This window comes from Teleopsis dalmanni, chromosome 1, assembly GCF_002237135.1.
Source record: "Teleopsis dalmanni isolate 2A chromosome 1, ASM223713v2, whole genome shotgun sequence".
Taxonomy (NCBI): Eukaryota; Metazoa; Arthropoda; class Insecta; order Diptera; family Diopsidae; genus Teleopsis; species Teleopsis dalmanni.
Window position 1 is genome coordinate 88895382 of NC_051846.1, and position 23099 is coordinate 88918480.

Consider the following 23099-nt stretch of genomic DNA (forward strand, 5'->3'; position numbering starts at 1 on the left):
CTGGAAAGAGCAGCTCAGACTGATTGGGATATTGCTAAAGAATTCTTGCCGAATCGATCAAGAGCCAGAACTAGGGAGCTAGGAGATGGCAATCGACTCGTTACAGGGTTTCTCATTGGACATTGCGGAGTAAAAAAGAATATATCGAATCTAGGTATTACAAGAGACGATAGCTGCAGACTTTGTTGCGAAGAAAAGGAAACAGCAGAGCACATTCTGTGTCACTGTGATAGTCTAGCCAGATTCAGAATTCAGTACTTAACAATTGCCTAGCCACTTATAACGGACTTAGGCAACATCTCTCCAAATAACATAATGGCGTTTTTAACTGCTACTTATCTATAGAATTAAAGTGGGTATATTACAATAATCATTAAAGGATGCAGTGATGTGGTGACAAGTTCGCAACACGTTCTTAAATCTAATCTAATGTTTATATAGGAAAATAATTAAGAAACCAGCCTTCGTCCGCAAATGGAGGTGAATGAGATTTCAAGTCCATAATACCTAATAATCAACGCAATTACTGAAAAATATAAAGATCAAGATAAAGGTAAGATAAAACAAGAGAATTTGCAGAATTTACGATCCATCTATTTATACAAAAAATACTGTTATTTGGTATGGGGTGCCCCGATATAACCCTTTAATATTTGAAGACAATCATTAACTTAATTCTATCGCTATGTAAAATAATTTTAAATATAATAAAGTTAAAAAGAAATTTGAAAACTAAAAATAGCACATCCATAATCATTTCCTATTAAGGGCTGGCTCTCATTTAAAGCTGTTTCCTTCAGTAATCAACCAAGATGACACCAAATACGGGATTTACGTATTTAATTACAATTTTTTTTATAATTCATATGAGGTTTATAAATACTTGAAATCGACTTTGAATGAACTTGTGCCATATACCATGTATTGTTTTATTAAATTAATTTCAACAAATTTATCTTATCAAAGCGAGTTTTTTTTTCTTCTGATAATCATGTGCTAAGAATTGATGGTAAATCCAATCCAATTGCATTACGTAATCCCATTTGGTTTAGTGGTCAATATTTTTTAAGTACACATTATGATGTGTACTTAACTGATGTGTACTTAAAAAGTATAATATAAAGTATTTGAAAGGATTCAAGATTTAAATAAAATATAAACCAGTGTGAGGGGTGCATAACTTAAAATTTGTGAATTTTGCAAAAATATTTAAAGTACGTCAAATAGTTAAGAAAAAATTTTTAACGGCAATCAAACATTTATTTTATTTCTGGCTGATTAAAGATAAAATTTCACTACACATTTTTCACTGCTATCTCAAAATGATATCGTTTGCTATTTTAACTAAATTAAGGAATGAAGTCATTCAGATTTATCAATTATACATTGCAATGTATCTGTATCTATAACTTTATTTTTATTGTTGCACTTGGTAAAAATAATATGTTATTTATAAATAGCACACAAATTTAATATCAAGAAGCTTTATTGTTTGTAGATACTTTATAATACTTCATATAATTTTCATTCACTTCATATAATTTTTTATTGAATATTTATTCGTTGAATAAAAATCGACCTTAAAAATAAATTTCATTATAGAAAACTTCATATGCAATTACCTCGACATTTTTTATCTGTTGCCTCTGTTGACGTTTGTTTCAAATAAAAAGATATCCTGGCGATTTTGCAATTGCAGTTTAATTTTGCTGCTTGAAATAGGAATCTCGATTTTGGCCAAAGTCTATTCACACGTAGCGAAACTATTGGTGTTTAGCCATATTCGCGTTAAGGTTTCAATGATTTAAACTACTTTGATCGGTTCTAAGTAAATATGTTTTATTGAAAACTTGTTTATCTGCGTTCTTTATTTGTTCTATTTGCTCTTGATTGGCGCAATAATCGGCAAAGATTAGATACAGCGCTGAAGTATGCAAGTACCTACGCACACTCGCCACACAAACACTTGTTGCGTTCTTCGGCACAGGCACAGGCATAGGCACAGGCACCTATACCTATCTTATCACTTCGCACTATCTACCGATATTTGCGCTAGAATTTATAGCAGCGACTATCGAGAGCAAGCAATTAGCAGACGTTGGCATCGAACACTGTAAATATTTTGAAAATGCTCTGCTTCCGATTGTTTGAGATGAAATAATCTTGCGTAGCTTCACATGCCGAATGAAGATACTGAATGCATTTACTGATTTACTGGTACTCGGGACCCACATTTGGTTATCAGTGCGCTAAATAATTTATTTGCTCTTTACTTATACTTTTTATTATTTATTTTTTAGCAAATAAACGCTCATTTGCGCTAAGATGCAAAAATACTTTCCATTTTTTTTTGTGTATTTGAGTGATTCATTAAAGGTTCTTCCAGAGCACTTCTCAGCTCTTTATTTTTACAAACAACAAAAATATTTACTTTAGAAAAACGGTTCGAAATCTAATTAGAACAAAATTTTGATGGCCCTGAGTGATAAAAGCGTAATACGAGTATTATCGCATTATCACAAAACTTATCACTCAATATGCAAAAATAAACCGGAAACATTTTGAAATACTTTCAGTTAGAAAGATTCTTTTTATATATTTTGACGTTGTTAATCAATTAAGCGAAATTTCATAAATAAAAATAAAAAAAATTCCAGATAACTTGCATTGTCTCAGATATATCTGATGTAATATATATTTCAAGTTCAAGGACCAATGGATTGTAGATATAACATAATTATTTCAATATTTAATATATTTTTTAAATTCAATTTAATAGGACTTCAATATTAAATGCGAAAGGAAGACTAACAAATTTAGTTTAACATCTGTGCTAAATAATCTTAACATCCTCTACAAATGTATCTATATCGTTAACTGTCTAATATGAAAAATGGTAAATCGCGACGATTTATGGCGTTACCGATTGGTAAATCTAGAGTAATTTTTTCAATCAAGATTCTTTTTTAATGCACCGGTGCCCTCAGAAAATGTTACGTGTTCTTTGGACCAAACCGAATTTCAAACCAACAACACCTTACGAAAGCCGTCGAATAAACTTTGTTTTCAAGCCTTTACGCATAATCCGCAAGGGAGTCGAAGAAGACGAAATTCTAAGATTTCCTGGTGCAGATCAACACTAAACGAAATCAATAGCCAATCCGCACACCTTGACAGATCATACATTCATATTCTTGAGCTCAAAGAAGTGGCAGTAAGAAGACAAAGATAGAGGCAATTTGTAGATAGCCTATATCCAGTATAGTAGCAACTTGGAATCATGTGACGCCAAGCAAGACTAAATAATAATAATAGTAATAAATATGTTATGACAATAGTTACAATTAGCGTCGTCGATTATCCTTCTACTAAGTTTTCATATAAGTCCTTCAGATGATATAGTATGTTTAGACCATCTTACTTAACTCATATTTGGGTTCATCTCGATAAGCGTGTAGGGTTTATAGTTACATTTGTCATACAATATCTATACAATATCTATCAATGCAAAGATATGCGAGATAAGAGTATACTAATTTTTTAAGCTTAGTAAATACGGAGGTCACTATTTATATTTTGAGTCTTGGCAACGCTGATTCTTGTCATTTGACGTTTCCATATAAAAGTTTGACATTTATTTGTGTTATTAGTATTTGCAGTGATTTGTCAATTAAGTTTTCGCAAAAAAATGGAAGTAACGTGAGAAAATTTTCGTGTGATGATTTATTACGCCTTTCTATGCAGATCAAGACAAGAGTGCATCAATTGTGCCAGAATATATTGATGTTGTGCAAAAACTGATAATGCAAGATCATCATGGGACATACCGTGAGATAGTAGGCTTACCGTACGATAACTTTTACTACATATCTTCATTAGAAGAGGACAAATATTAGTGCTAGTGAAAAATCAGTAGAATATATTTATCAAAGATCTAACATACCACTTACTTAATATTATATAGTAACTTTATTTCGGGAAATTGGACATGCTAATGGCGTCATCGAAGAGAACATTTTTTCTTTACAAATATAAATATTTAAATTAAAACATAAATTTTTGTATCATCTCTTGGTCTATATAGTTAATTTATATAGTCATCTCTTTGACTATATACATTTATATAATTGAATTTAATGGCCAACTTTACTTTTAATGGAATGTATTCATATTATGCAGTAAATTACTTCTACGTATAGGTTAACAAGAGACAATAGATCAAGACCAATGATTTGGCAAAATTAATTGTTAAGTTATATTATTTTCTGTGATGATAATTTAATTCTAGTTATTAAATTAAACTTGGAATGGTTGTATTACATTTTATCTAAATAGATTTGGAAAAAATGTCGAAATGCGATATATTCTTTTTCCGTTTTTTTTTTTGGGTTTAGATTTATATATCACTTACACTTTCTAATGCCATTTCTTCGATTTTAGGTTAACTACTTTAAAGGAGTGAAGAAAATATTTTATGTTTTGTAGAAAACACAACTATTTTGAGATGTTATCAAAAATTTTATTAAATCCACCAAGAGAACATAATTTGATTAAATATCAACAAACAAATAATTACACTGCGATTATATTTTTTTGTCAACAAATATGTTAAAAAACACAGTTTTCCAAAGAGAATAAAAATAAAAATTATTTATAGAATAATGAAAAAAAATTAAAATTCATTACAAAATATATTTTTTTTTTCTTGATGTTCATAAACAAATCAATGACGTCACATGTAAAGATAGCAAAAAAACGGATACCGCAATTTCAAATTTTTATTTATAAATGTTAGCTTTAGTATGTATTTTGACTTATAGGTCCAGTACTTTTTCCATTTAAGATTTTTGTTTAATTAGAGTTTTATTGAAACAATGCCTGAAAGTGCTTGAAGTTGAAATAACTTTATTTCTTTTGATGACTTCAAGTGAATTTGGGGATATTTTTCACATATTTAATAATAATTTAGTTTATTAATTTATCAATGTTTTTATATTCCTTATTAAAGTTTTTTTTTAATAATTTACGCCACTGGAGTTGCTCAAATTGTTTTACGATATTCGTATGAATTGCAACATTCATACGGTCATTAAATCGATATTCTGCCTAAAAGTATGCAATAGTTTCATTAAAATTAATATTTTGCTTACCCAAAAAAACAGTTTTAGCAAAAAACTAAAATGCAAGTTAGAAGCGATTTATCAAATACGAATAAAGAACTTCCAACCAATCTTCAGATTTGAGTTAGTTTCTTCCATTTAAATATAAAATTTTGCTTATTATGTTTGATCACAAAAATGAGTTTTATAAATTCTGAACTCTTATCTATTTTTAAACGTTTGTCATATTTACCTTTACAATGTAATGCTTCAATCTGTAAAAGAGTAAAGACATATTATTTTAAACAGTTATAAATTTGTTTAATTTTTATTGTACCTTAATTTAATTAAATTAATAATTTAATAGTAAACTAATGTATAAATTGAATTATTGAGTAATTAAAATATTTAACTTCTAAATTAGAAACTTTAAATTAATTTAATTAATTTAAATGATCATTTAATTTAATTATATGTAATAGTAAACTAATTTATAAATAAATATAATTAATTAATTCAATTATTCTACAGCTGGTTTATGATTTCATTCTAATATAACACAGCAAGTTAATTTGTTCATAAACTTATACAGCAAATTAACAATACTCCAGAAAAATGTGCGAACATATAAGTGAAATATAGCTTTGGGTCTGTTGGTTAAGGAGCGCTGACTCTGAGCTTCTGAGCGGGACATGAGTTCGATTCCTGGTATTTGCAGTCTCAAAAAATTATTTACGAATAATTAAATACAAGAATTATTTCCAAGACCACTAATGATGGATATTTGGCAATACTCGAAACAGCTGCATGGTCAGTGGTACCCTTGTGTACCATAACTCAATTGAGTACAAATAGTGGCCTGTTGTGATACCACGGATGATACTGTCCGTACGACAGATCTGAAGTTCCGCCTCAAAGATGGAAGTCAGAATACTCTCTTTTATCCAAGTTCGGCTTAATTTTGTGAGCTTATCATTCTGTGACCTCTTCTTGGAAAAGGCCCAACATTGGCACCTCAAATTTAGAATTTCATTACAATTTGACATTTAGTTTAGAAGTTATAGTAGTCTTGATGAGGCTACTTCTATTATTTTTAAAATAATGGATTTAAAGCAATTTCGTATGTTAATTTGTTATTGTTATTAATTCATTATAATTATTAAATTATTATTCAATGGAATAAAATTGTCGTTCAAAACAAAGCCTGACTAAATAAGTATTATCGAAACGCTGCTCCATTGAAAGCAACCGTTGAATGTTTGTTTTTAGATTTTAAATGTGGCCGTACAGATACTGAAGACGCACCAAATAAGGTCGATAAAATGAGGGTTTACAATGGAAAACGTCAAAAAGTCTACAAAATTGTTTTGAAAAACCGTAAAGTGAAGTTATAGAGGACGTGTGATTTTTTGAATATATCAAAGGTACGTGTCGAGTTTATTTTAAATAAAAAGTAATTCCTTACCTAAGTATGAACAAAAGCTATTGCAATAGTTTGTTCTTATCAATATTTATTAAATTTCTGCTTTACTTATGTTACATAGATAATACTTGGAAAGTAAATATTTTTGTAAAATTTTATTTATTTTTGTCAAATTAAAGTTTTAAATTTTGTTCTATTTATTGTACAACTTTGACAAATACAAGGGGAAAGAGGTCGTTGATTTTGTTTTAAAAATTTCCGAAATAAATAGTCAGAAAATTTGTAGTGTATTTAGAGTTCAACATTTTTGAGCAGATGAGTTCAAGACTCATTGCAGAGTTTAGAGTCTGCATCTATTTTTGATAAAAGCAAATGATTTTGATAGAAACAAATCATCCCACTTATGGAAGTTTGTTAAAAGTACAGTAATGAAAGAGACTACAATTTCTGATGATCAAGCTGCAATAAGTTCGAATGGCGCATGAGATCAGGTGATAGGCGATACCCCAAATATCTGTTGCAGATTATGAGGAAGTATTTAACCGTTATTATAAATTCCTTGTTTTGAAAATGAAGTTGTTGGGAAAAGCTTAAATTTTATGGATTCTGATAAAACATTTTCAATTTAATTAACATCTTCCAAGAACAAAACGATACCATAGACTCTGGCGAATTTATGTGAAGAATGGATCACTTTGTTTTTCTGTCATTTAAGTTGAGCATCTAAAAACTTGTTACTGGAAGAGAGTTTTGAGTTATCGGTAAGACCATAAAATACAGTTTGGAACAAGAATTATTTAAATTAGCAGTTTTGAAATAAAAATTACTAAATTATAGTAAAAAAATGTTGAGAAATCAAAAACAAAAAAAGGTCGGAAAAGTGATTTAAATGTAAATTTATTTTTAATAAACGAAACATTACGGGGATTTGAAGATTGAAAACTTGTTTTATTTTACATTTTTCTTCAGATTTTGTATTTAAATTTAATTTACATATTTAAAAACAAAGTTTAGGTAAAATGCATAGAAAAAAATGTTGAATAAAATAACTTTCACTAAACTGCACTCTGTAATTTTGGTATAAATAGAACCGACATATTTTCTCAATTTTATTCTTGAAAAGATGCAGTGGAAAACCGTTCTTCTTCTTTTTGGTACTAAAATGAACATTTTTAAGATTTTATTTAAATTCATGCTTTTTCGTATACTTTCTAGTTCTAACAGTGACAGGAGGACATACAGATGAATTAATAACTGAACAAAATCAGCTCAAAGCGGTCAAAAGTGAGAGCAACACGCCGGAAATAGTCAAGAATTCCAGTGAAATATCTTCAACAACAGCAGCTAACAAAGATTTGGAGACCACTACGCCGGAAATAATCAACAATTTTAGTGTGATATCTTCGACAACAACAACTAACAAAGATTTGGATGTGAGTTCACCGCCATGTACAAATGAACATACTCCAATGACAGCGGTTAAGAATGACAATGATGTCGAAACGGCCAGAACAAAAACAGTAATAAAAGAAAGTTCTCGGCCTCATTACGTCTATTATCCATATCCATATAACAATGCACCCACATATCCTCCTCCGACACCGTACAGTACCACACGAAGACCATATCCAACATATCCATCTTATCCACCATACTATCCATATCCTTATCAGCCAGGCTATCCGTTCCCAAATGGCCCACCATACTACCCACCAATTTTCGCACCCTTCCCAGGCTTTCGTTCAGTGACCTACAACCAAAATAACGATTTGCCGCGAAGCGCAGTATTTAAGCCCGTCGAAGAGGAGGAATATTTTGTGACCCACGAAAAATCGAACTCAGCCCAACAATCCGCAACTAAAACTGTGCCTTTTTGGAATTTTTTAAATTTTGGAAATTTTAAAAAATAAATTTCTTTCGCTGTGGATGATTAAGTGTAAAGATTTAAACTTGTATTTTTGTTTTGTTTTTATTCATCGCACAAATTGAAATGATTTTATAGCTTATGAATCACAAGCTCCGTTGATTTGGAATACATATGTATATGGAATTAGTCATGCCGAGATATTTTATAAAAACGTGCTAGAATTTAGGAAGCTTTCGAAATGAAAAGAAAAACACACCTTTGAATTTTGATTCAGTAAATAAATTTAAGATTTGAAGGATTTGTAGACGTGATTAATTAGTGGTTTTATCAATGAATATGAAATTTCTCATGCAGAATATATATTTTTTTTAAAATATATCTCTAAAAAATTACACATATTCATTTCTTATCTCGTGTGAAGCACAAAATTAATTTCATTTAATAAATTTTAATTATTTGAGGACTTTGATTGGTAAGTCACACATAAAAACAATGAAAACTCTCTTTCTTCAATGAAGTTCATATTGCTCTGGCGTACTAATATATAAAACATACCTAATATAAATATTATTGCTAATATAAATACTAATATAAATATTAGTAGAGATTAATTTTGAGAATTTAAGTCGAGTGAAATTAGGTTAAAAGTTTGGAGATGGTGTAAGATGACAAGCGAAGAGGAGGAGCAAAAAAATATACTTTATATATCACCAAAGAACAGGAAACTTATCATTTTATTAAGGCTAGCGATGAACCTGTTGGGCAAAGGTTAGGTTAGGTTATACTGGCGAACCCTAGTGGATCCACTTAGGCCTATTGGCTCATTGTGTTACCGTATATATTTAGGAAAAACTCAGGGTTTAAAATCACTTAGAACCTTTGGCGAAGCCGAAAATGCTATTTAGCGTCAGGACCTGTAATTGTTCAAGATCCTCCAGAAAGGGAGCTCCTAAAGTATTGAGTCATTGCCGTGCATGTGCTGGGCCTGTTGCGCAAAACTTATAATGGTCTATAGCATAATCGATTGTATTTATCAATTAATCCGATGTAGAACTGAAGTTTGTGCAAACCTATAGCTCACAATTGATGAGTTTAAATGACATTGCAATTTATAACGCAATGAGTTTAAGTAATTAATGATGCATCACATCTTGCCTAGCCACACCATATACCAGTTATATGTCTTAAATAAAACACTTAAATAAAGAAGTAGCATGTCTCAGTGTGACGATGTATTACAGATTTAAATGATTTTTATTTCCCGAAACAAACGAGCAAAAAATAGAAAATCTTTAAATCTCTTCAGTTTATTTATATTTATATAGTTATAAATTTTTTTTAAATAAATTTTTTTTAAATAAATTTTTTTTAAATAATTAATTCATATACGTGTATTTCTTGATGTTCGTTGGAAGAAGAGACATTTGCTAAATCAGATTACTTAGTATAGTTAGTTGACTTTGATTTAAATATAAATATAAATAGATATAAACATTTGTAATATAAAGAATGATTTTAATGTGTGACAATTCAGCCACATATACAAGTTAGTTCCTTTAAAGAGCAGGTGTAAAGAGATCTGAACATTGAGGGGTCTTTTTTGCAGATCCATTCTATGTCTCAGAAGGTTATATAAATTGGTCAACCCTTCCATGTTATATATCAGAGTAGAAGAACAATTTCGGTTATATAAATCTATGATGGATCTGCAATGTTTGGCATAAAAATCTGTGACAACTTGTCATAGATCATCATAAATAACACATTTATTATTATTTATTCCACTATATTATTGAAGAGATTTCACTCTGAAGCGCTTTTCTTAATCTTAAAAAGTAGAGCTGGGTTACGTTTCAAAAAACATTAAATTGGATTTCATTTAAATTGAATTTGATAATAAGTGAAGTAATTTTTATTTTAAAATTTATATCGGAATTTGCAGTAATATCAAATTAAACACGTAATCATGTATTTCTCTTCGCTGAATTTCAGATAACAAAAATCGACAAACTGATTTCTTGTTATGCAGTTTTTTGTGATTTTTACTTTTTATTTTTTAGTTCGCAGAAACGCAGTAATGTCAGTTTGTTTGCTGTTTATCATTTTTCAGGAACACAAAGCTTAAAGAAAGATTATTAATTATGAGTTCATATATATTTCAGACGGTTACCACTTTAAACAAAAATAATACAGGTTTTTGTTTCTTTTTATAACATATATACGTATATCTAATATTTGTATAGTAATATCTATCTATCACAATCAAAGATCATAAGATTCACATTTAAGTCTAGCAGTATATAGCGAAATCTAAACCTAAAGCAATCTAAACTGGTTTCTTAAGAAAAATAAGTAAGTGACAAGTCTATTGGATTAGGTTGTGACCACAACCTCTCTGAACCACTCATAAGTGCAGTTTGGTGGTCACCAAACACTTTTAACTTGAACTAACTGACAACAGTATATTTTAATCTACCTTTGATTAAGGTAGAATCCGTTACAATTGTTGCGAAGTAAAGCATTAAAGTCTGGACCCTGACATTATAGGGAGTATTCTATGTTTTTCAAATACTTTCAACATTTTGAAAAAGAGTAGATTATTCTAACAATGAAATAAAATTTACAGTATAATCTTTCCACATCTTTCCTTGAAGGTAGTTTGTTTTGAATAAAGTTCTGCGCAGATAATTATGATGATTTGCACCTTAATTGAAAGACAAAAAACCTGAGCCTACAAACCTATTATTAGAATTCAACCTATGATTATAATTATAGTAACTTGCTTACAAATTTTTAATTGATTGCTTTCTAGAAATTCAAAAGACATTTATGGATATAGTTAGTTTTGTGCCTTTAAAGCGATCCATACTATATATTGTTTAGAATGAAAGAAATGTCATTAATTTGATTTTTAGATTCATTATCTCTGATTATATTAATAATCAAAGATCCTAAGCAGAGTTTCTATAGTTTTATTAAAATGAAACAAAGTTAAGTAAATAAACAACTGCAATTTTAGAATTCTGATTATTGAATGGATTCATATCGAATCAAGTAAATGGGTTCCGGTCTAATGCTTCTTTAAAAATAAAAGTAAAAGCGTTTTTTATTTCATGCAGAAAAATGTTACCCAAGTGATGAGGAAGCGAAGATTAAAGCAGAAGATATCAATTCAATTGATGTTTTCTTCTCTTTAATGATTTTTTGTATCTTCTATCTGTTCGCATAATAGATTCATTGTACATCAATTACTTAACAATGTTTTCAATTCGACAAGCAATTCGTCATTATCTTCGCAATACTCGTAAATATCATAGAGGTTTGTCAATAAACCACGTCACTTTCTACGTTCTTTTTATTGTAGGTGATGTTATTGCCCTTGTAATACGGATACTACAACATAAATTCGATTACGTGCATTTTTTTTTAATAAAACTGGTACGAAAATTAGAGTCAGTCACCTTAGCGAAGTTATAAGAGATGGTTGAGTTAATAGAGTTACTTCACTAAAATTGAACTTAATTTAAAACCAGTAAGCGTTTACAATTCTTTACCATAAATATGAAATATATATATGCAATAAAAATAAATTTTACATAAATAAGAGTTGCATAGTCTCTTAAATTAAATCTCCATAAATTTGGACAGTGTCAAAACAGGTGCTCTGGTATGTCCTCGTAGAGTGTCGGTTGACATGATTTGTAGCAGTTTTGACAAGGCAGGCTTAGCCTAGTTCCATCTCGTTTTATAGTTTAGTGTCTCGCAAAAACCGGAAAAATGCCGGATATATTGTTGACTGAATTAAAGAATAGGTTGTCCATAAGCTTAAACCGGTATCTGAACAAATCATGTCCTCAGCGCCATTTAGTATTATGTGTAGCAGTTTCGAGAAAGCAGGAAAACTTAGTATAATTCCATGTCATTGCATAGTTTAGTGTCACGCAAGAACCGATATTAATTTTTATATTCAACTTATTTGTCTATATAAACTGGTTTTATATTTGAAATATGTCGATCACGTCACTCAAAACCTAGCTGATAGACTAATTTCTATTTGACTATCGCAAAAAATTATCATTTATATGTTAATTTTCGTCTGCGACTATCAACCAAAAGCGGTTGATACAGGAGGTTTTTTCGAAAAGGCAGTAAGACTTGATAGTTTATCATTGTCCTTGTTCCTCACTATGTTCGCATACTCAGGAACCTAAGCAGAGGTATTTTCAAAACTGCTATTTAAGAAGTGATGAATTGCCTACATGATCTATTTTGGACGATATATAGGTCGCTGGCTTTAAGATAAGCTTGTACAAAAACAGACAAACACTAGCACTAGATGGATTGGTTTGGTTTTACTTAATTGAATTCATGGGTAATTATATATTCTAACTTCTTCTTCGATATCTGTTGTACTGAATTGCAACCTTAAAATATTCTTTACTATGTATAAGATGGTCATAAAATTAAATCTCAAATTATATATTATTATTACCTTACAATAAAGTGCATGTAAAAACTTCTTACAATATCTGTTGTTTTTGAATACAGGAAATATTTCTTATATTTGCCATGGACATATTACTATCTTCAAACACCTGCAATGTAAGTTAGAAACATTGGCAATGCTAGATTGTATATTCAAACTGATCACATTTAAAATAAACAAATCTGCGTTCTAGTCCGGTAAAAGAGTCACTAAACTATATAGAACTTTATAGGTTCCATTTGTATAAAAAATCGCCCTCATCTTCTTCTCACATTTTCTTATTCTTAAAACCATTTTAATATTTAAAAATAAAAACTAAATAATTGAATGTGGTTCAATTTTTTATGTCAATTATTTCAGCAATCTTAAAACCGGATTTATTCCTTTGTGTATATAACCTATGAAATTCTTGGGGTATAAGAAAATACACCTGAACACTTGTTTCTATTATTTAAGCGAAAATAAAAATTGTTTTTATCTACACCAGGCCAAGTAAATTTGATAAAAAGTACGAATGTCTGAAATTATCTTTTTGTGAATTATCAGTAGTTTTAATAAAATTGATTATGTGACAAAGTAATTTCAAAAGAAATTACTCCCAAAGACACTCCAATGAAATCAGTGAGTTTTTTCCCTAATTAGTCAGTTTTGTTAAATAATATTTTAAAAACATTTTCACCTTGAAATGCGCTTCAAATGCACTGACAAAAATGTACCACATTCGCCACAAGTTTCTGAGGGCCACAATTGAAAACATAATTATTAGAGTTTATTACAAACTCAATAAAGATAAGATTGGCCAAATTCGCTACAGTCGCGTATTAATTTTTATTGATTTATGATGGCATAAATCACAAGAGGAGAACAAATTTGTGGAAAACCGCAAGTGTAACTAAACAATGTGTGCTCGGCTCGGGGAGAGTGGTGATTAGTCACTCCAACACATAAAATCTCAATAAATGTTTGCACCTATCACCAGGTTTGTTAAACCGATTTATCACCTATAGACTAATTTCCTGAACCGTATAAAATTATATGGGCATCATATACACTTGCATTTTTATTGTATAATAATGGAGAAAATTATAGTTTTTTTTCGACTTCTTAAGAAAAAGTCAGCTCGTTCCTAAATATGGTGCGAAGTAAGAATAATTAAAATACTCGATATTTGCAATATTGTTTATTAAACTTTCCCTGAAATATCGGAAAATATCTTAATAAGATAATTTGTTTTAAATATAAATAAATAATAAAATTTTTTTCATTTTTTTTTAAATGAATATATTTTTGGTTCAAAAGGAAGAGTGGGGTATTATTAAAGTAAAGTTAAAGTATTCTTTGAACCGATATTGTAATTATCTAGAAACAAATATTATATATTATTATATATTATATGTTATATATTTATATTATTTATTATATAAGCGATATTAATAAGATAACATTTATTTGATACATTAGAATTAAACGATTAAAGTTTAATGTTTTTAAATGAACAGAAGGCAATGCTTGGACTAATAAGATATCATTAGTCCTCATTAGTAATGGATACACTAGATATTTAGTATTTCTCTAAGACTAAAACATATTTACCCCGTATATTTACCACGCTAAAAAATCTACTCTTCCCTAAATAGTGACATAGTGACAAACAATATTTAAGCAAACCATTAACAATCTTTTATTGTTTAACCAATTACTTAAGAACAAACAATTAATTAAAATTAATGTTAAGCTTAGTATTAACATCTATTTTGGAAGAACAATTGACATAAAACATGATATGAAAACATATTTTTTTATATTTTTTTTCCGTGCAAAATAGATGTTAGTACGAAATGGATGTTGGACTTTTGTTGGAAAAATCATTTTTCAATTGAATACTATTATTTAAACGACACGAAAATATATTTGGGTTGTAATATCTATATGTAGTCAATAAAACAGATGTCATTAATTCATTAAAGAATATTTATTAATTTTTTTTGATCGGCATTATATATAAATAATAATAAATACTAAATCTTTATAATAAATTGAGACTTTATTTTTTTTTTTTCTTTGAGCACTTAAGTATCAAATCGTCACTTAAGTCTTTAGCTAAAAAAAACATAAAATGGATTTACGGATGCACAGTCAGCAGAATCATTAATATTCTTTAATGATTTAGATTATATAAACTGGAAACAATAATAATCCCATTATTTAATTAATGGTTCATAAATATAACCTTTAAAAAATGCTTAATAAAGTGTAGATATTTCAATTGACTTCTCTTTTTAATTTTATAAAGTTGTAACTTAAACGCGATCCTTTGTAGTAGTGAATGTCTCAGATATGATTTTTATTGCGAACGAAATGTCGTATAAGTTGGTTGTGTTGATATGATTATTCTATAGCTCATCTAAAGAATAGCATAATACAACACACATTATAAATGGTTTACAGTGATTTGTAAACTGTCAATTACTTTTAATCGAAGATGAATAAAGAGAATATGCTTTTGACAAAATCTTCGATTCCTATTGTCAGTAAGTACATATGCTATTTGAGCCTTCTTTCCAACTTTAGTTAAGCTCTTCAGCAACTTATTTAATGTCGTTGCCTTAATGCAGAATCTATAGCTAATCTAGCAATTAGTTATGTTTTAGACTATAATCACACATTGTTGTAGACTAAGTCTGATATTAGGTGCAAACAAATGTTCTAAATCTTAAATTATACTTAGTATATTTTATTTCACTAATTTTTTTCAAAAAAGTATCTTATCACTTAGCTGTGAAGTTACCAGTATGAAGATTTTAATATAAGTATTCATAATGGTAACTTCACAGCTAAGTGATAATATTCACTTTGAGGTGGAAGTTATTACCTCAGGGTTAAAGAGAATAGTGATCATTTAAATATCACAGCATATAAATAGTTACACTTTGTAGGACAATGACAACATGAAATAGTTGCCACGCTTTTGTCTCGCCCTATCAAGACTAAAACTTAATATTCACGAGTTCGAGTAGCTTGAACATCACGTCTTTAAATTTTCTAAACTTTAAGTGCTTCCTCAGAAAGAGACGTCGTCACTATTATAATTATATAATTATAATCTATAATTATAATATATTCTAGTTAATAATTGAATGATTATAATGATTGAAATTTAGAAAATTTTTTATTAATTTTCTTCTATTAAATGTATTTCAAGAATAGTACTACGTATATACCGTTTATTGGGTTCAGAAGAGTGGGGTGGTGATAGGTATACCTAAAATATTTTTGTTTAAATTTTTTACCATTTTATCTATTTAATTTAACACTGGAATCTATGACAGATCTTAAACTTATAGTCATTAACAAGAGTACGTCTATAGTAGTTAACTACATTTAAATTATGATGATAATTTCTTAGTTCCAGTATCTAAGGAATGAAATCAGTTGCAGCAATTAATTGATATAATAAACTAATAAGATGTATCTTCATTTGGTTAACAATTATGTGTTTCTACCACGTATTTTTATATAAAATAAGTTGCATATGAAATATGTCTTAAGCGGGAAATCAACTTTCTCACAAACGAAACCAATGGAAAGATTTAGATACAAAATATAACTAAATGATTTTAATCATTTCTTTATAGACTTCATTAATTTTTTTGTTTTGTATTCATTTTTAATTGTTTTTAAATGATTGTTTGCCTTTGTAAATATGCATAAAAAATATAATATACTGACAAGATTTCTGTGTGTCTCCAGTTCCGCACACCACACCACTCACCACTCACCGCACTCCGCACACAGTCGTAGTCACGTTCACATTTTTATAACTCCAAATTTGTCAGGTTCGTAGTTTTTAGTGTAACTTTTCTTGTTTTCTCTGTGATTTCTGTGGTTTCTATGCTTGCCGTATATTCGTTATGTGCCAAAAGTATCTATCACGTTCAAAAGAGCGAGCATAGACACACAATACGAAGCGATCTAAAGCAATTCCCGTTAAAAGTGCTTACAAAATAAAACGTGGTTAACCCATATTCGACAATTCTCGACGATATGCAGATACAAATTTGTATCTAGGTATGTACTTTGCGCTAACGGCCTGCATGGGTTGTGGCTAGTCTGAAGACATTGTCGAAAGTATCAGAAAGGAACCTGAGCATTTCTGTTTGAGCACCAAACCAAAACTTTATTCATGTATCTCACATGAACAGCAGTTAGTAGGTTTGTCTGCTCATAACTGTAGTTTGCTGACAATGACATTTGAATTATTATTTTTAAATTATTTTCGTTAGTTTCTTTGAAAAAGATACATCGTGAATAGATTTAACTACACTTCGCGTATTGGACTAATTGTTCGAAATAAAATTCAAGGTGGTTTCACTAAAAGCTAATGGAATTGAAAAGCATTTACGTTGTTCAAAGATAAATTCATAATGGATTGTTACTTAATTTTGGGCTTTTTATGGACCCTGAAACATTTTTGATTTATTGAACAATACTTTTTAAAAATTATTTGATAACATTTTTCTATTAAACCAATTTTTAAGATACTCTACCATGCTCTGACTGGACAAATTTCTTTCGATTCGGAAAGAAAATGAAATGATTTTAAGATTACAAATCGTTCACTCTGCATTAACCTTTCGCTGCTATGAAGTGCTTGGCAAAATTGAGTCAGATTGTTATCATCATTAATTTTGTGAATCACCGCAAATGTTATCTGCTCTTAGTTGCCATTCTTCTCTTGCACTTACTTTCAGAAAACACATTACAGGGTATTCAACACACCTGAGTTGAGATTTGTTTTTATTGCATTGCATACATGACGCTGGTTTTCAAGTTTATCCGAAAGGTGTCTAGAATTTGATTACCTCATCAAGAATGTTTCATATCTTCGTTAAAGTAAACACATGTATATACTCAGTATCTGACTAATAGACTTGATTTCCTCACTAAAACGGTGTTCGTTATTCTTGTTTTCTGTTTTGGTTTTGAACTTAAAGATAAGTTCATTTTTTCTGCTAAATATAATTTTTATTTGAATCTGAATCATATTATAATCGACAACATATTTTAAGTACTAACTAGTGTCGATATAATCAAAAGCATGGTTTTATAAAAATCTGCACAAATGAATAAAACTTTATTAATATACAATATAAATAATGATATATAAAAATATAGTATTTTTTATTAGAAGCTATAACGTCATTCCTGAAGAATGTGCCCTAAGCTCATCCATACACATTAAACCTATTGTCATACATTGTAATATCTTTTGAATCAAGTTCTAAGATCTCATTCGTTTTAATTACATTCAAATGGTAGTGGTACTAGACTGTTTTCCTGGCAATCACAGTCAGATCAAATGTGTGAACGTTTCAGTCTACATTTCACAGAATCTACAGGTGTTAAGAACCTTTTCATACCATATAAGAAATGTGGTAGATAAGAGGATATATATATGTATATATGGAACATTATCTAATTTGGAACGTTAAACATGTCGTGTTAAAATTCAGTAATCATCATTTAAAGTCTTTGAATCAAAGCTGAGATTGACTTTGGGTGACAAAAATAAGAATGAATATAGATACTACACTAAGTAAAAGTCGTACAGAATAATATTTGTTTAGTGTAATTTTTTCGAGCGGTATACCCAACGACTACTATTTTGATTTAATTTGCTTACAAAAGTGATTAGATACGAAAGCCCTTTCTGTACTGCGGTCACTGGTAAATCTATTGCGACTTGTAAATATTACAGCTTTATTATGGACCAGTTTCTCGAGTTGAAATTTGTTTATTGGTCGATTCTGCTCTTTCTTTGTTTCCAATCACTAATTGACAAACAACGACTTGGTAAGAATCTTTAGTTCTTGAATAAAACTTGAATATTATAATAAAAATAATATTATGTGCAATAAAAAGAAGAGCATATATCAACCTGGAAAAATAATACATCAACGCAATTATTACTACATTATAAGATTGATAGAAGTCGATTAATACATAGTGATATGTAATAAAGAACTCTAAATTAGTTGAAAGAGCACTCAATAGTTTCATAGCCCATGTTTCATAGATGTTAGAATGTATCTTAAGGAAATAAAGAAAAAATAGTGCAATAGCCATCATTAGTATGGTTATCAATAAACACTGAAATTCAAAATAATGATATGGTTGTTAGGGTTAGGCAAACATGTTATAAATTTATAATCAGTTATACGATAATTTCAAACTTTCATTTACAAAAGTAAAACTAAACACTGCAATCAGTCTGTGATGTTTGCATTGTAAATTAAGAAAATGCTGATTTAATCCAGGTCTTTGTAGTAATTATTGATTCTATGGACTGGTGTTAAATACGGCCTCTTATCTACTAATAGTCTATGGAAGATTGTCTGAATGACCAAAAATTTCATCGCGTTACACATGGTATTATTCAAATGAGTTGAATTGAGTGCACAATTCGCACACCCTCTTCAAAAGAGGCACAACTCTGCAAAATGTTTTGCAGCGTAGTATCATTCCTAACAAAAAAAAAGAGATATAACTGTTTTTTTTGACAATTTCCAATAATAAAAACAATGTGGAATTTTGCGTGTTGGTAGACTGGTAAAATATAAGCAAGTTCCATATATTAACTTAAAATTGACGAATTTTGAGTTGTACCTCTTTTGAAAATCTTGTGCGAGTTGTTCTAGCAATGATGGACTCAACGCACTGCCGCACTCGCGCAGACGCACAAAACTGCAAAATTAAAAAATTCTTTATTCGTATATAATAATATATATATATATATATATATATATATATATATATATATATATATATATATTTGCACTTTTCTGACTCCACACACGGTAAGAAGGATCTTCCAAGAGTTTTTAGAACTGCGGGGTCTACGTACTAGAATCACTCCTTAAGTTCGACGACCAAGTGCCGTTGATCACTCTTATAAGGGACAACACAAGCAGTTCCTTGCGGGCTACAGCAAAAACAACAAGGACGATCTTATTTCGTTGAATAATTTTCCTTTATAGTAGATTTCAATTGCTAGCAAGTAAAAATCTCATACTAAGATTAAAGTCTTTCTACAGTATGTGACTATTATTTTAAATATTATATTATTTAAATATAAGTTCCAAAATTCAAATAAGCTACGAATTTAATTCAAATTTATAAACATTTAATTGCTTTGCCATAAACAATTGTGAAAATCCATAACGACATTAACCGGAATGGAATGGTTTGATTGACATGTCGTCTGAACTCGAACTCGACTTGACGTACACAACACTTTCAAAACAGATTTCACAAATTCCAATGAGAATTCCAATTAGAATAAGAGCACCAAGTTAGCCAAACAAAGTTTTTGTTTCATAAATAAGAATTGGGAAGAAAATTCGGAAATCTATTGAAGTTAGGTAGGTGTAGGTAGGTTTGCGAAGCGCATTAAACGTTTAAGCTCATAAAGAGGCGCCCACTTTGTGCTTGCTTCGCCTTTGACTACACTTCGAGGATTTCCGAGGTGTAGCAAAGTGAACTGTGTCGTCTTCCTTTCCACTGCGTGAACGCCAAAATTTAATGTTAATTTTGTTTGTTCCTGTTGTAAAAGTTGGTAAACATTAAAAAAAACAAAAAACGCAGTTTGTTTGCACATAAAACACACTCACTATTCACTGTTTGCTCAACAGTGTTTTTTTTTTATTTTCCACGATTGTGGAAGACGGTGTCTCTGATTTGTATTGAAAAGGCATACGAGAAAAGACAACGGCTGCGATTACTGTATATGAAATGGAAATCCGACTTTTTTATTTATTTCATTAAGCTTCTTTAATATTGTTAACTCGACTCGACAGTGAGAAGAAAAAACCAGATTATTCGAACTGAAATACAGTAAAGAGTTAAACCGGCAAAACTACTTATTTTTTCTTCAAGTAACAATCTGAACAATGTGAAATCCTTTTCTCTTTCCTTAATAAAAAGTAGCGGCGCAAAGCTGAACGCTAACCCAAATACGCATGTTAGCGGGGTTAAAGTGTAGAATGGCTACAAACCAGAGTTGTTTTGTGTGTTGTGTCTTTCGCATGTTTGAGTCTTAAAGTTTTAAAAACTTTTTACAAAAATCACTTCAGGCAGCGCAAATGGGTGACTCAGCTTACCACAGATAAAATGTGGTCATACACTTAAAATAAATGCCGCATGTGCCTTGCATATAATCAATTTTACTGCGATATTTGAATGGCAACATTTTGCCGGGTTCTTCACAGCCCACAATTCATACATAAAAACAATAACATATTTAATTCAGTGCATGTGTTTTACCTGATTTCAGCGTGTGATCGATCTAGTGTCCCTTGGATAGACGCCAGTTATTGGTGTTGTTGCTACTTCTGCCGTTGGCTATACGCTACGGTTTGCGTGGGATTTGAGCTTATTTATTTATGTTTGCCACTAATTTTGTGTATTTTGTTAATTATCGTAAGCAGTTAACGTTGTTGGTATTTATTGTATATTTTGGAAACGTTGTTCAAATCGAAGTGATATATGAAGATATTTGAAATTTGTTATTAATGCCAATTTTGGTTCTGCAATAAATTGCTGCCTTAGAACGATCGTGACACACTAAAAGCTCTGTACGTGCACAAAATTATATATTTATTTAATTGAAATTCCTTTACTGATACACTGTAGAATCTTCATAAACACAACCAACATTGCAAACGTTCAGACTCGCGTTGTCATGTAAACATTCACAACCCGCTTTCAACCGCAGCCAATATTATACGTCAACAGACACAGTGCGACTGACTGGCCGTTGAGTTCTTCTGCAAAACTTCTTTTTTGAATTTATGCTTTTGATTTTATCATTTCATTGTTTTGTGTTTCTCTTGTTGTTGTTGTTGTTGTTTGAGTTTTGTCAACTTGCGCTTTTCGTTTTCTTGTTTATATTTTCGGCGCACATTTCTTACTTTGAATTTTTTTTAAAATCCAGGGGTGTGCCATCGTTTTATTTTATTGCTCCTTTTCAGCTTCAAATTTTCGTATGATCATATGTCTTTGAAATTTATTTTTCAATTTGATAAGAAAATAATTTTTATATGGGTTAAGTAGATTTCGAATATAAATTAAGCAAATTTTCCTTTATCGACATTTTTGGCATAGTTTGATAAAGCAGATCAGAATATCGCTTTTTATTTTCGTTTTATTTCATCAATTGAAGTAGATAATATAAATGATTGATAATTATTCGGCATTATCCAAATTCACTCTTTTAATTTATTAAAATCGTATGCGAGTTCGAGTAAATTGAGGTAAATAAATTGAAATTTCGTAGGAATTTTTTTGCGCTGCACTTATGAAAATATTTATTTATTGCACTTATTTATTATTTTTGGTTAAAAGTATTCAAATATATTTAGTAACTTTTTAAACATTTTATAGAATTTGTACAATTGTAACACCAAATTTACCTAATTTTTATCTAACTAACCCTACTCGAAATTCTGATAAATACCAACACTCGCAGCCATACCGACATAATTTACTATTTTCCTCATTTTTCTATCAATTTACTCGGCCTAAGGAATAGCATATGTATTCTTTAATAAAGTAAGAAAAGAATATTATCAAAGAATCATTTAGTTAAACCTATTGATTCGTCTTTACGAATATAGATGTTGATTATATTAAGTCTGTTCCACGAGCTGTTCGTGGTGAAACTTGAGTAAAACACAAAAAAACTGCAAATTAAGAGCGTAACACAAATAAATTGCTAGTTTACCCTCATTACACAAATTTTCATGGAACAGCTTTGTGTAAAGTCTGGTGAGCACAGCTTTTTTTTTAAAACAAAACAGAAATAGAAATTGAAAAATAAGAGCGCGAAATAAATTTTAAAAAACATAGACAGTTTTATAATAATATATGCAAATATTTTTAAATACTTTTTATTTTAATAAAGTTAAAATTTTGTTGGCAGTTAAGAGTTAGAATTCATAAAATTTTATTTATGTTTTTATTACAAACATAAGAGAATGGAAAAATTGTTGTGCCATATTTACCAACAACTTTTCTGCAATTGCAAAACGGTAAAAAATTATATTTACACATTGTAAATTGTAATTATTTAATGCATTTTGTAATAGATGATGAATTTGTGAATGAAGAAGGCAATTTTATAACTGATGAATTAAAAAGGCCTCGCGAGATGCGGAAATGAATTTT

The 23099-nt window shown here is 29.6% G+C and overlaps 1 protein-coding gene across 2 annotated transcripts in view; it reads right to left on the reverse strand.

The window, feature by feature from the left end:
• Positions 1-21713, reverse strand: part of LOC119670215 (unconventional myosin IC) — a 29738-nt gene extending 8025 nt beyond the window's left edge. Inside the window, exons 1-2 of one of the 2 annotated variants that reach the window (XM_038080389.1) lie at positions 21198-21713; positions 5353-5374 (exon numbers count right to left, since the gene is read on the reverse strand). Coding sequence is in view for 1 of the 2 variants with exons in the window: in XM_038080388.1 (XP_037936316.1) it covers positions 1623-1630 (8 nt within the window). In the remaining variant the exon portion in view is untranslated. Of the gene's footprint in view, positions 1-1622; positions 2152-5352; positions 5375-21197 lie in introns of those variants that run through there. The other variant, XM_038080388.1, reaches the window with a different exon arrangement.
• Between the last annotated feature and the right edge of the window lie 1386 nt (positions 21714-23099).